Source organism: Salvia hispanica, chromosome 3 (genome assembly GCF_023119035.1).
Source record: "Salvia hispanica cultivar TCC Black 2014 chromosome 3, UniMelb_Shisp_WGS_1.0, whole genome shotgun sequence".
NCBI lineage: Eukaryota > Viridiplantae > Streptophyta > Magnoliopsida > Lamiales > Lamiaceae > Salvia > Salvia hispanica.
Window position 1 is genome coordinate 30,978,197 of NC_062967.1, and position 14,385 is coordinate 30,992,581.

At 36.9% G+C, this 14,385-nt stretch overlaps 4 protein-coding genes across 4 annotated transcripts; 2 read left to right on the forward strand and 2 right to left on the reverse strand.

The window, feature by feature from the left end:
- Positions 1-12: 12 nt before the first annotated feature.
- On the forward strand, positions 13-2,167 carry LOC125211307 (FAD synthetase 1, chloroplastic). The gene is made up of 5 exons (XM_048111038.1): positions 13-275; positions 830-879; positions 1,031-1,166; positions 1,345-1,520; positions 1,590-2,167. The coding sequence occupies exons 1-5, from the start codon at positions 67-69 to the stop codon at positions 2,111-2,113; spliced, it is 1,095 nt and encodes a 364-aa protein (XP_047966995.1). The 5' UTR covers positions 13-66; the 3' UTR covers positions 2,114-2,167.
- Positions 2,168-3,669: 1,502 nt separating this feature from the next.
- On the forward strand, positions 3,670-6,656 carry LOC125215456 (F-box/LRR-repeat protein 4). The gene is made up of 2 exons (XM_048116876.1): positions 3,670-4,127; positions 5,473-6,656. The coding sequence occupies exons 1-2, from the start codon at positions 3,788-3,790 to the stop codon at positions 6,363-6,365; spliced, it is 1,233 nt and encodes a 410-aa protein (XP_047972833.1). The 5' UTR covers positions 3,670-3,787; the 3' UTR covers positions 6,366-6,656.
- A 610-nt stretch (positions 6,657-7,266) lies between these two features.
- LOC125209856 (GEM-like protein 4) lies at positions 7,267-7,969 on the reverse strand. Its single transcript, XM_048109435.1, has 2 exons — positions 7,715-7,969; positions 7,267-7,629 (listed from the first exon to the last, which is right to left on the reverse strand). Exons 1-2 carry the CDS (start codon positions 7,967-7,969, stop codon positions 7,453-7,455), a joined length of 432 nt encoding a protein of 143 aa, XP_047965392.1. The 3' UTR covers positions 7,267-7,452.
- Positions 7,970-10,614: 2,645 nt separating this feature from the next.
- LOC125215517 (transcription factor SRM1-like) lies at positions 10,615-13,884 on the reverse strand. The gene is made up of 2 exons (XM_048116952.1): positions 12,377-13,884; positions 10,615-11,290 (listed from the first exon to the last, which is right to left on the reverse strand). Exons 1-2 carry the CDS (start codon positions 12,745-12,747, stop codon positions 10,891-10,893), a joined length of 771 nt encoding a protein of 256 aa, XP_047972909.1. The 5' UTR covers positions 12,748-13,884; the 3' UTR covers positions 10,615-10,890.
- Positions 13,885-14,385: the final 501 nt, after the last annotated feature.

Here is a 14,385-nt window from a genome sequence, read left to right on the forward strand (position 1 = left end):
ATTAGGGCACTTCAAAATTAGGGCATATATTCTCCCTCCTAATTTACCCCAAATTACTCCTCAACAATGATGATGGGCGGCTGCCGCATTTCGCAGCAGCTGCTCGAATACAATCCTTGCCAATTCGTCACCTGTCGTTCTTGTCTCCACGGAACTGCTCCGCCGCCGCCTAGGTTTCGCTCTTCTTCCAGAAGATTTTTGGGGTTCAAGCTGTCCGGCTCCAATGACGACGGTTTAGCCATCAGCAACGAAGCGTCCCAGCCCCATCTCTTCAGGTAATGCTCTGATTCTGCTTTGCAATCACCTTACTCCTGATTAAACCAGTTTAATTGAAGTCGAAAATCAATTGGCAATCTGTATATCAATCAATTTTATTCACATTCAACAGCATATCGACCTACACGATTGTTTATGAGGTTCAGTTTTCTGTGGAAGATAGATCATGCCATGATGAATTGCTACCTAATCTGAATCCTGTAGAAATTAAGCTGTCTAAGCACTATTATTTCTATTTTCATCTCTCAAATCAATCTATAGATAAAAATTCTACACGAAAATGATAATGGTGTGTTTAAAAGAGTAACGGAGGGTTACTACTTGCAAGCCACTAGAGTTGGTGTTTCCCTTTCGTAGAATATAAAAAAAAGGTTCCCATTTTTTTCGAGAATCGCCCAAAATAAGAATTTTTGCGTCTATGAATGCATATTGTGCCTCCATTTTTCGAGAATCACCCAAAATGAGTGAACTTTTTAGACTTTAGTGCTTCTTTATGCTGATCTATTTGGTCATCACGGCTGTTTTTGATACAAAATTATTTGTTTATGAATAGCCCAGCTAAAAGCGGCGGGGATCTTCCATCTGAACGAGTCTCAGTAGCAGGTTGGTCCTTTACACCCGATTTCCCTCTCTTGTGCTACCTGATCATTGATGCTTTTCCAGTAATCGATTACTGTTGCTATATGTCAATTTCACATGAGATGATTCGGCATCTGCTCATAGATTGAAACCTTTCATTGTTCCGTCGTAATAGGTGGAATAGTAGCACTAGGAAAGTTTGATGCCCTTCACATAGGTCATCGGGAACTTGCAATCCAAGCAGCGAAGATAGGAGTCCCTTATCTAATGTCATTTGTTGGAATGGGAGAGGTGCTTGGATGGGAACCTAGGTATTTGCATCATGTCTTAAATCTGCTTATCTCTTAGTGACTTCTTTTATAGCTTACTTCCACATTATTGGTTATGTTTCAACTTTCATGTAGTTAATCTTAATCACCATATCAATATTGGATTCGGAAGAATGTTAACCTAAATATTGTGTAACCTCCATATGTTTAATTGGATCAGGGCACCTATAGTGGCAAGATGCGATCGAAAACGTGTTCTTTCCTCTTGGGCTCCATTTTGTGGTAATGTTACCCCCAAGGAGTATGAGGTTGAGTTTTCTCAAGTTAGATATCTCACTCCACAGCAATTCGTCGAGAGATTGGCAGTGGATCTTGGAATTCATGGCGTTGTGGCAGGTACCTCCTTCTAGTTTAATACAATAAGATTGGAGAACGAAATAATAAGCGTGTGTGGTAATCTCTCAGGTGAAAACTACCGGTTTGGATACAAAGCTGCCGGTAATTCATCTGACTTGGTGCGACTGTGTGACGAGTATGGCATGAAAGCGTGCATAATAAAAACCGTCATGGACAAGCACCAATATTCTACGGATGTGGGTTCTAATTCTGGAAGCTCACAAGAGAGAGGGCAAGTATCATCCACGCGAGTTCGTCAGGCTCTTGGCAACGGGGATATGAGGTACGTCTCCGAGCTTCTGGGACGCCACCACCGGCTTATGCTAATGATAAGAAACAGTGAAAACATATTTAGTGATAGGAAGAGGTTATCGGTGAAATATAGGCCTTGTTTGTTGAATCTCCCACCCAAAGAGGGTGTATACGAAAATTGCTCGCTAGTAGTTGGCGATGAGAGTCCGGTAATATGCAGAGTGACTATTGATTCGACATGTATTCATTTGGAATTAGATGAGCAGGAAGTAGCTCATCATATGAATTCTAGTGCTCAAAACTTGTTACTGGGTATCGACTTTGGGGAATCCAAACTTTGATAATATTTCTCTAGTGAAATTATTGGATGAAGATCTGTTGATTGTGTGTTTAAATGGTGTTTAATGGGCTGGCTGTGTTAGGTTATTTCCAAGTTGCGTTTATTGAATTGAGATGGTTAGAGAAGTCATATGTTGTCCCTTTTCTCCAGATGCTTCAGAATTATGGTTTAAGACTAAGTACTACTACCCTATACACTGTTGATTCTTTTATTTGCATTATTTGATGAATATTCGAACTGAAAAAGACTTGTGATTACTGATTATGGATTCCACTAGAGCTAGGGCAAAAACTCTGATGCACGCACCCTCCTCCGATTCTTGCCCCCTCGCTATCTCCCCCTCTTCTATCGTCATCGTCTCCTCCCTCCTCTATCGTCATCGTCTCCTCCCCTTCCGCAGCTACCTCTCCCCCTACCTTTTTTTGAGCTCACTGTGCATGTACTCACCAGAAGAGACCGGCTCTTCCACGAGTTATGGTGCTCTACCAACTTGATTTGTTAATCTTTATTTACATAATAATAACTGAATTTTGGATGTTTTAATTTTCTGAGTGTGATTGTGTTGTATGAGTGGAGAAGATACTCTGATTTATGATTTTATTGGAGTGTGAATTGTCGTTGTTGACATTCAAATGGTGAAGCTTTCCCATATTCGAGAAATAAACATCTTTGACAATTGAAAAATGACTGATATAATTGCAATGGAAAAAAAATACTACTCCGTATATACTGAAATGATAATGTTTAACTAATTCCCTTAACGCGCTATCGCGTACCCTGATTGACATGATGTCGGGCCGAAGTGTGAAGACCGCCAATGCGATGGAACTTCTTTTGCTGCAATAATAATGTTCAACTAATGGACGGTGGACTATAATGTAAGGTATCAGATGATTGTGACAGACCACTCATCAAAATTATTGCCTCAACAACAATTTATTCACTCAACAAATTTAACCAATTATGCGCAATCATCCAACTAACAATTTATTCACTAAACAAATAATTGCCTCAACAACAATTTATTTGCAATTATCCTATAGAGAATTTTTTGGTAAAATTATATATACCCTTAATCCGACAATATATCTCATTTTAACTCGACATGAACTAAACCGAACATGAACAAATATTATTATTAAAATGAGTAAATTGTGAGTGCCAGTGTATCTAAATAAATAGTAGTATCAGTTTTATATTGATTTCAAATTAGTTATTAGTTGAGTTATTATATTTCAGGTTCCCCAAATTACTTAGATACTTTCGGCAAAAGAAAAACATCTAATCTCATGTTTCCTTTCTATCCGTCCGCCGTCCGCCGTTCTCATATTTTCTTTTTCATCCGTATGGATTAATCGTTTAATTTCATTTTTACTATATTTGGTAAGTAGTTCCTACGTTCTATTCACATTTGATATACAAAAGTAACTGACATATTGATGGATAATGTACTATATCGCCACCAATGAATGAAGCAAACTTTTGTGCATATAAGTTGATGAATCGATAGAGGTTAATGCACGAGATTGGAGTAAATTTATGTGCCATAAACTAGCAAGGGCAGAATCGTAATTTAAGGCGACGTGAGAGAGGTATCAATATCACATTCACAGCTAAGCATCACTTGAGCTTCCAAAAAAAAGAAGTCAGCAGCTCAGCAAAATTAATCGGCGGAATGGCCCAGCCCGATGGAGAAGGAGGCATCAACGAGAGGCTGGGCGACGACGAGCTCCGCGCCGTCCTCTCCCGCCTCGGCGACGAGGAGGACAAGGCCGCCTTCGGCCTCGTCTGCAAGAGGTGGCTCCGCCTCCAGAGCACCGAGCGCCGCAAGCTCTGCGCCCGCGCCGGCCCCCACATGCTCACCCGCCTCGCCGCCCGATTCACGCGCCTCCGCCACCTCGACCTCTCCCAGTCCGTCTCCCGCTCCTTCTATCCCGGCGTCACCGACTCCGATCTCTCCGTCGTCGCCGCCGCCTTCTCCTCCCTGCGGATTCTCAATCTGCACAATTGCAAAGGTACACCGTCGATTTCGTTTACCCCTAATATGTCGCTGATTACTAGTTCAGTGAGCGTGAATTTTTCAAATTGCTACTATTTTGGTCCGATTCCTTTGCTAATTTTGGATTCGGTGGGTTTCTTTTTATTGGAAGCTTAGAAAGATAGGTCCTTTCTCTGTTTTGGGTGATTGTTGTGTCTCGATCATGTCTTTGCACACTAATTGGGATTGTGTATTTTATTTGATTTTTTGAATTTTCCTTTTAGTTGATACACACAGTGAAAGCGGCGCTTCTGTGGATTTGTCATTTAGAGACAGTTAGGCTGATTAATGATGACAAAAAGATGTGTAGTATGAATATGTAAAAAAGTGCAGTATTGGTTTCAGCCAGACCTCATATAGTTATATAAGGTTATATAAGGCTCCACGCTAAGTAAAAGTAATTTTTTCTTATCACACTGACGTGACGGAGCTTACGTTTGGATGGCAAAGTTAGAGATGCTTCAAAAAGGATATTTAGGCCTCAAGAGTCAAGGTGCTATTGTTGGCAAGTTGTGCTTTTCCAAATAAGTAGTATTTGCTATTAAAGAATTCTAGTAATAGTGAGGCTGAAAATGTAATGGGATCATGGGACTGACTTGTACACCTCTTAGACAAGTAAAGTTTTAATTACATATTGTGGTGAAATGTAGGCCAAATCTGTTTTAACCAAAATGCAACAACCTAATGGAAAGTATTTCTTGGGCCTCATTACTCTCTCTAAAGAGATGCTTATTGTTTGGTAGATAATGTTTTGCAATGTCTGTAATACTCTGGACTCATTGTCCTTAGTGTAAAAGGTAATCCTTTTTCAAATAGACCTGAAATGCGCATTTTCATTTCATTATTCTTTCTGTCTCTTTTGCCCTATATATGATAACGAACTAACAAATTTTAAATGGGGCTGTAAGACCTGTTTTTATTTGTTCTTTGAGAATAAATTGAATAATGTGGAAGTGGAGCAGGCCTAGGCTTGGAGTTGAATTAATTAAAGAAGAGAATTGCGGATCTTATAACATCTATATATTTTACAGGATTCTTGTTTTTATTTGTTTTGACTGAATTTCGGTATTGAATATTGATCACGGGAAACTAATAGCATGTTTTTGTAACTTTTGTTTGATATGGCTAGATTTAAAACTTGATGCTTCTAATTTCTAGGAAGCTACTTTTAAGTTCCAAATTGAGATTACGGCTATTGCATGGAAGATAATAAGTATGATGTCCACCATTCTAATGTTTACTAATTCAAACAACCAAATCAAATTATGTCGCTTTTATGTTGGAAGGATAGCAGATTACATGAAAACTTTTGTGTTCAACAGGCATAACAGATAAAGGATTGACATCACTTGCAGCAGGGATTCCTTCTTTGCAGTTCCTAGATGTGTCCTATTGCAGAAAGCTAACTGATAAGGGCCTCTCATCTATCGCAAAGGGTTGCCGTGACCTGAGAGCCTTGTATGTTGTGGGTTGCAGATTTGTCACAGATACTTTATTAAGTGCTCTTTCAATGAACTGTTGTAATTTAGAAGAGTTAGGTTTGCAAGGATGCTCTAACATAACCGACTCGGGTCTCACTGTTCTTGTCGAAGGTTGCAAGCGATTAAAACTGTTAGATCTTAACAAGTGCGGTAATATCGGGGATATTGGCATATCTAGTATAGCAAAAGCTTGTTATTCTTCACTGCTGACCCTGAAGTTGCTTGATTGCTACAAAGTCGGGGATGAGTCCATAATCTCCCTGGCCAAAACCTGCAAAAATCTAGAGACGTTAATTATTGGTGGTTGTCGAGAAATATCTGATGAATCCATAAAGCAACTCGCTTCTGCATGCCACGACAGTCTCAAGAATCTCCGTATGGATTGGTGCTTAAATGTCTCAGACACTTCCTTAGAATGCATATTTTCCCTCTGCAGGAAGCTTGAGGTTCTTGATGTTGGGTGCTGTGAGGAGATCACTGATGCTGCTTTTCAGGGATTAGGAAGTGATGAATCTAAGTTGAGTTTGAAGATTTTGAGGGTAAGTAACTGTCCCAATATCACCGTGGATGGAATCAGGAAGCTCTTGATATCTTGTGAAGCTCTTGAATATATTGATGTGCGTTCGTGCCCCCATGTAACTGAAGTACGATGCCATGAGGCTGAGTTACAGTTTCCAGTAGGATGTAAGGTCAATTATTCTGGGAGCTTGTCGGAGCCAGATGTCTTATGCTGAAAATAATCGCTAAATGTCCTGATGGGGCTGCGTCGATTTTTCTTGGCCACCCGAAGAAGGGGTGGGGAATCTCAAGCCTCAAGAGAGATTCTTATGCATAGCTGATTATATTACAAGCCTGCCACTGCAGATGTATATTACAATTGCTATCGTTGTTTCCTTGTTTGTCTGATTATATTATGAAGTAGATACCTCGATTGATTGTATATTTCATTAAGCAGACACCACCATGTTTTGTACAATTGTCTAATGATTTCTTAATTTCTAAATTGACATAAAGAGCTTCTTCTATGTCGATCTACTCTTAGGGCTAATGAGGGCCTTAACAACCATAACATGATTGTAAAACAATGCTATTATTATGTGTGCCTTCTGTTTATTATTTCTGCTCCTGTGCTTCAAATTCTTGTTATGAAAGCTTTTCCCTCTCTTACTAATGCATTATTATCCTTTATTGTTATTCGGAGAATTCTGAGTTTTTTTAGATAATAGTGAAAAGCTATTCAGTTTGTAGTTAAGGGGTGCAAGTGTTCACCTTTTGCAAGTGTCTCATTAATTCTGAGTTTTTTTTAGATAATAGTGAAAAGCTATTCAGTTTGTAGTTAAGGGGTGCAAGTGTTCACCTTTTGCAAGTGTCTCATTTGCATCCATTGTTACTCATTTCCTGACGTCTCTTGGTGTTTGTTGGCTATTTTAGCAGATCTGCACATTTCATGCGATGTGCGACTGTGCGTTGTCTATGGTGTACGTTTAGATTCTACACCTAGAAAGACACTGGCCGAGCGCAGTAAGTATTTGATATTGATCTTTATAGTGATGTTTCAGTCAGTTTATTTGGTTATTATCCGGAATATGATCATACGTTTAGAGGAAGACTGAACATCATTATAATCACAAGTAGTGAATTTGATCACCGCTACTAGATTGAATCTTTTTACAAAATTGTACAGGATAGAGAGTATACCTCTGATTAACATCTACACATCCTAAGACGAGGAATGGAAAGAAGAAGTAACAAATAGTACTAGCTAGGTTAAAAGCAAGAAGATCATATGCTATAAAATGAAGAATCCATGTGTCTCAACTCTCATCTTGCTTGATGGATTGCTTGTTGCAGATACTTTAATGTTCTTTGATGGTTCAGAAATCCCATGAACCAGAAATCGAAATTGTCCCCTGTTACCAGATGCACGTATTTCTCTGCTGGTTTCTTCGCATTCTCACTTTCGTGGGCTCTCTTTAGTTTCCTTAGAGGAATCATGACCTGCACATATAGTTTTATTTGCACCATGAGTTTTTGGCCATGTATTTGAGTTCAAGACATTGAATGATTCAATTGATGATCTTACCTTGTAATGTGCTTTTAGCTGCTTTCCATTCGGAGACGAGATTCTGATGGATCTCTCGCTGCAGAAGGAGACTCTCTCAGTGGAAACAAAGAGGAGTCCTGCTATTGGCCCTGCTGTTGTTGATAGATAGCATTGGGAAGCCTTCAACAGCTTCTCGTCATCTGTTACGTTGAATTTTTGCTTGAATACTTTCTCGACTCCACCCACCTGCAGGATCAATATATAACAGAAAAAAGAGCAACTTTTTAGCTTCATGAGTCAGCTTTGTATCATCAAATACTAAAGGTGGGAAGATATGAGCCCTTTTTCCCCATTTTTATTGACAAAGTTGATTTCTTTGCTTCTTTAAAGTGTAGATAATATAGAAAAATATATTTTTCTTACTTTGAATATAAAGGGCTGATGTCTTCATGGGCCAAAGAAAGATAGGAATTAGCTGTTTTTCAATTTAGAAGAGACCAAAAAAATTGCATTTTATTTTGGAAATGTGATTACGCAACAACCTTTTGAGGTGGCTTAGCCCCTTTCTGATGCAACCATCCCACCTTCTTCAAATTAATGCACCCACCAAATTAGGGTTGTCTAATTTGCTACCAAAATTCTATCTTGATAAGATTTGGGAAAATAAATAAAGTGTGATAGACATTCTTTTCTCCAATATGTGACGTTAAATTGATTTTCATCAGCATAAACTATGCTAAAATTGATATTTTGTGATTTATTGATTTGTGGGGTTTGATGTTTTTTTAAGTGAAGCTAATACAGTCACATCATGGCTGTCCATACGAAAAAAATTTAGATCATATTTTTTAGATTTTTATTTTGTAAAATACTAGTAGTATATAAGTTAAAATTTTAGTTTTTTGATAAATAATTAAAATAGGATAGTTAAATAATGTTTTAACATTAATAAGAATTGGTAATTTATGTCTTATTACTAAAATAATCTTAACTAGTACTGTAGGAGTACTTTTTTTGCAACGTTCAAACCATGCAAAAAGGTGGAATAATGAACATGTGATATGTTAGATGAATTATAGACAATGAAATTAGGTATGCATGTTGTTCTACTCTATCCTCAGAGTGATGACAATTAGTTGGCCCAAAAAAGTTAGTCGGAGTAAGATTTCTTAGGATCGGACGCACTGAAGACTGAAGAATGTACAACAATATCAGAAGACACGTGTCTTGTACTGTAGTCGCTGGTAGCAATGGAAAATAAAAATAGAGGCTCTTAGCCCCAAAAGGTGTTGTTTCATGTGGGGTGGTGAAGGGGTGGGGGGGGAAGACCCAATAGTAAATATGAAATAAATAGTAAAATTCGACCCAATAGTGAAAAATGAAATAAATAGTAAAATAAAAATAAGACGAGAATTTCAGAGTGTTGCTTAACAAGTAAGTCACAACTTTGATGGAACATAAAAAGAGGCTTATCATGTACTATGTGCATATAAAAGGAAATAGTGGGAAATTTTTGATTTATTTAAAATCGAATTTCAAACTTAACGTGTAAAGTCGTAGTAATCTCTCTTTCCCCACAGGTAATTACGTCAGCATTTTATTATTATTTTAAAACAACTTTTCCAATTCAGAAAAGCTCACATGAGTATACATTTAAAAAAACAAATACTTATGTAAACTAGAAAAAGCTTACATGTGTATACCTTTTTTAAATAATACTAGTAAATAAAATTATACTATCAACTAGAAATCTTGTCTACATGATGAAATGCCGTTTAATTGGTAAAATGTTTATATGGCACCAATATATTGAGGGATTGAGTCATTGTGAAAGTAAATGAAAATTTGATATTGATCATTTAAAAATATAAAAATATGGGCTAGTCAATTATTTTACTCAAAAATATCATGTATTAGTTTCTTTGTTCCATGGTATTCTTTTTTTTTACATGTGAAGTTGTCCTATTGAGTTTTATGTTAGAAGTTTTATAGTAAAAACATAAATAACTCCAATGATTTTTTTTTATTCTTCGTAATAACATAACATAAAATAAAATAAAATAATATGGACGCCAATAATGGTTTTAAAAATTAACAAGTGAGTGAAATTATTCTTATATTTGATCTTGAAATTGTAATTTACTCCATGGTAGTGTTAAATAATGTGAACTCCAATAATGGTTTAGAAAAATAACAAATAAGTGAAAATTATTTGTATATTTGATCTTGAAATTGTAATTTACTATACATGGTAGTGTTAAATTGATTTTGTGCATCAATAAATAACTCAAATGATAGTGTTTTAAATATACAAGTATGCCCCTTGATGGATGAGTATGATATTTAATCCATCAAAATCGTGACATTCATTATGTCATTGTCGTGCAATGTAATGGGACCAATATTGAACCACTTGACTACCTAAATATCTTTCGAAATTCATTAGATATAAAGAAGAAAAACAATTTCAATAATTTCAATTATTAACTACTACTACTACAAAATAGGAATCCCTTCCCCTATGAAATAAACTCTCATTATAATTTGACACGAGTTATGAGTTGGTATAAGAAATGTGAAAATATGAAGGATCGTGAACGAGAAAAAATAGCGGAATGTGAATATTATTTTTATATTAGTTAAATATGATTGAAAAATGTGTTATGAAACATAAGATCTTGTCCTCAAATAGAGTGAATTGCCGAAGAAACAAGGACCAAGATTATGGAATTATTAAGAAAAGGGTGAAAAATCATGATATAATCGACCATATATTCTAAAAGTTGCAGGATTGATAAGAAATTAGCCAAACTTGATTGTTTTTCCGACAAATTAGGCTATCAAATAGTAAAAGTCAAATGGGACATGCAATAACGAGGATCCTGAAATGACAAATAAAACTTTTTTTTGTCAAACTATAGAGTATTTGAAAGAGAAGATGAAGATGAATTTACAATTTCCACCATTGAAAATAAGTCTCTTTCTAAAGTCTCAATATAGTCATATTAATATTTTCCAATCCTAATCTCACCTATACAATATTCTTTCTCCCAATCAACTATTCCAGATCAATAAGAAAATAAATAAAAATATGAAAATGGTACTCTAAAACAACATTTATAAAGCAAAAATACAAAATAAAAATCATTTCTCAAGTGGAAATAAATCAATAATCAATCCATATGATTTCATCACCATGTGGTTGATGAGAGCCATCACCTGTGGACCGAGGCCCGGTACGCCATCGGGGCGCCAGGCACCATCGGGACGGGCGTCCCCATGCCATAGGCCATGTGTGGTGGCGGAGGAAGGCTCACCGGCGTCCCAACTGCTGGAGTGCCATACACGGCCACTCCCGCTGGTGCGCCCTTGGCGGGCAGGCTCCCGTTGGTCTGGCCGGTGATCGGGCCTTGGGGGCTGGAGACGTCCCCGTTGGCAACGCTGGTGATGTCGTGGATGCTGGAACGCCTCCGGTCCTTGTTCATGGAATTGAGACGGATGAAGTACTTCTGCGCGTGGCTGGCCACCTGCGTTGGCGTCCTCGTCACCACGAAGTTACGAGAAATGCTCCTCCAGTCGCCTTTTCCGTATTTGTCCAAACCAAGGAGAAACAATCTGTTTGGGAGATAATGAAACCATCAGCAACTATCGAGTTTTCTGTACGCGTAGGATAGGAGATCAACGGACAGAAACGAGCACTCAGACGAGCACTGATGCATACAAGAGCTACTCAATAACAAAATATAAATCAACAGCAGATATTTCCTAACTAATTGGAGAAGATCATCAAATCAAAAGGAGAGTTTTGGTGAGATGATGCAGAAATTGCAGAAATATTTTGATGTGGAAATCATCTGGAGTCGAGTTTTTCTACACGAATCTGTGAAGAAATCCAGTGCAGTCGCGAACACAGAATACCGGCTTTCATGAATCGAACATAGCAAACAACAAACTATCTCAACAACAGGAGTAGAACTTTGCATCACAGCAAGCATGTAAGTAACAATTTAGAAGGTTCTCGACTTAGCATTTTAGCAACGCAACGCGAAAGATTTAGTACATTTTAGAATACAACGTTATTTCTGCAGATTTGTGACATTCAGTAGAATCAAGTTAGCTACAACATGATTTGCTCTCTAGCCACTTATGTTCGAAAAAGAATTCGCTACGAGTAAGAGTAGTTCCAGAAATGATCATTTCGAATGAATGAGGCAGTTGTGACGAAAGCCTGTTCAGTTATAGTTCTAGCAAAAGCAGGAGCAAGAACTCATCACTAACTCAGATTAGAGAAACAATAGAAACAACGCACCACCACACGCCTACAAGATTCCTCAAGCTAGCACAAATGCAGCATAACGAGAAAAAGATCGATTCTGATGATTAGTGTGCACAAGCAAGACATTATGTGATACCAGCATTAATTTCTGTAGAAATTAAGGAACAAAGAGTATACATTATCCTAAAATTCCACACAAAATTCAGAATATATATTCAATCAAAGCTAGCAAAAATGCAGAAATACGAGAAAAGAACAATTCTTATGAATAGTTTGCACAAACAAAACTTGCTATGAGGTGTAGTAGCATCTGAATCAAGGAAATATGCTCAAAGCTGCATATACAAAATCACATTGAAGCAAATTATGTGATACCATCACTAAATCTGTCGAAATTAAGAGACAAGAAGTACGTATATGTATACCTATGTTCGTCCTCTGTCCAAGCAATCCCCTTCCGGCGCTCCTGATCTGGGCGGGACGACTTGGCATCACTACTCAAATGGCCGAAACCGCCCCCTTTTTTAGAAGCCCCATCATCACCAGCAAGGTTGGATGAGCCATCCGAAGAGGGATTGTAGCTAGGGACCTCAACGAAACCGGATTCTATGCGGCTAACATCATCAACCAAGACTTCATAGTGATGCTTAATCTCCTCCACTGATTTCCCAGAAACATCAGCCGCAATTTTCTCCCATCTATCCGAAGAATTCTCAGGGTAAGCAGCTATCGCCTTCTCGAACTGCTTATCCTGCTCCCTACTCCACACGGAGCTACTCGATTCAACAGAAGGCATCTATCTAGGATAGTTAGAACTCAGAATTCAATTTTTGTTCTTGAAAAAGAATCCTCTCATAAATCTTGTTTTAAGAAAGAATCCACCCAACTCAAAATCCAACAAGGGAATCAAGAAACAAGCTAAATCTTTGAACTGGGATCTAAACTAAACTAATCTATTTTAATCAAGAACTGTAAAATGATAACCCCTATTAATGAGAGAAAAAGGCAATAGTTAGAACTTCAGAATTCAATTCTTCCAAGAATCCATTTTTAAATCTTGTTTCAAAATCCAACAAGGCAATCAAGAAACAAGCTAAATCTTTGAGCTGGGATCTAAACTAAACTAAATCTATTTTCATCAACAACTGTGAAATATAGTTAGAACTTAGAATTCAATTCTTGTTCTTGAAAAAGAATCCTTTTTTCAAATCTTGTTTCAAGAAAATAACCCACCCCACTTAAAATTCAACAAGGGAATCAAGCAACTAACTGAATCTTGGAGCAGGGATCTAAACTAAACTAATCTATTTTTCATCAAGAACTGTGAAATGGAGAAAAGGTAATACTTAGTTAGGAGAGAGCATGAGAAATATCTAAAAATCATAGAAATGAAAGCATTTACTGAAGAAACAGGAAATTGCAATTATGAAACAGAAGACTTTTTAATTGGTGAGAGTAGTAATTAGGGCAGTGTATGTGAAGTGTTAAAGAGACCACAAACAAGACAACCCCAGAATTCTAAAATGGATAAAAACAGCACCCAAATTGCCATCACTCATCTCTACAGACTTCCAATGGCCAAATACCCCATATTCTGATAGCTCCTCTTTTCACTGCTCAGGCCCACTTTTCTATACCAAACTTTTACAGTCTCTCTCTCTCTCTAGGTCAAGCCGTCATTTTTATTGGGACACTACAATTATGAGAGAGAAATACACATAAAGAACAAAACTTTCTTCACGTGAGGAAGGATTGAGGAAACCCCAGATTCAGAGATGAAGAATCAAGGGAGCAAAAATCAAGTCTTGGGAAATCCCCAATTAGTATTTTTGAATAACAAGGAAAAAGAGATGATTAAGGAATCTAAAATCAATGATTCCAAGTTCCTACCAACTCACATTTTAACAACACAAGAATAAGACATGAAGAAGTGTACAAATCTGTCGAAAAGGTCGAGAGAATCACAAACTTTTCAACCGATATTATTAACCATATTTTGACAGTTTAGCAAAGCATTGAAAAGTGGAGTGTTTTTTTTTATCTCTTTTTCTCAAGCTGGATTTCTCTGCTTAAAGAATTTGTTTTTCATTATTGAATTGGTAGTCAATATTTATCTGTTAGAACGAGGTCAATGTGAAAGAATAAATTTTTTTTCTAATATTTGAAGAATAAAGGGATTGTATTTCGTTCTTAAAATCCATATATAGAATTGGGAAGATCGTTGGATCTAATTTTGGAGTATCTTGACTCTCAAAGTCTTGAGGAGAAATTTTGGTTGAATAATTATTTTTAACATTTGAGTCTGGTCATCAATTTAAATCTTACTATTTCACTTTCAATATAATTATAAAATAAATATAAAGTATAGTCCTTCATTAATTTATAATTTTAGTTACACTTTATAAAATTCAAATAAAAAAAAGTAGAATTAAAA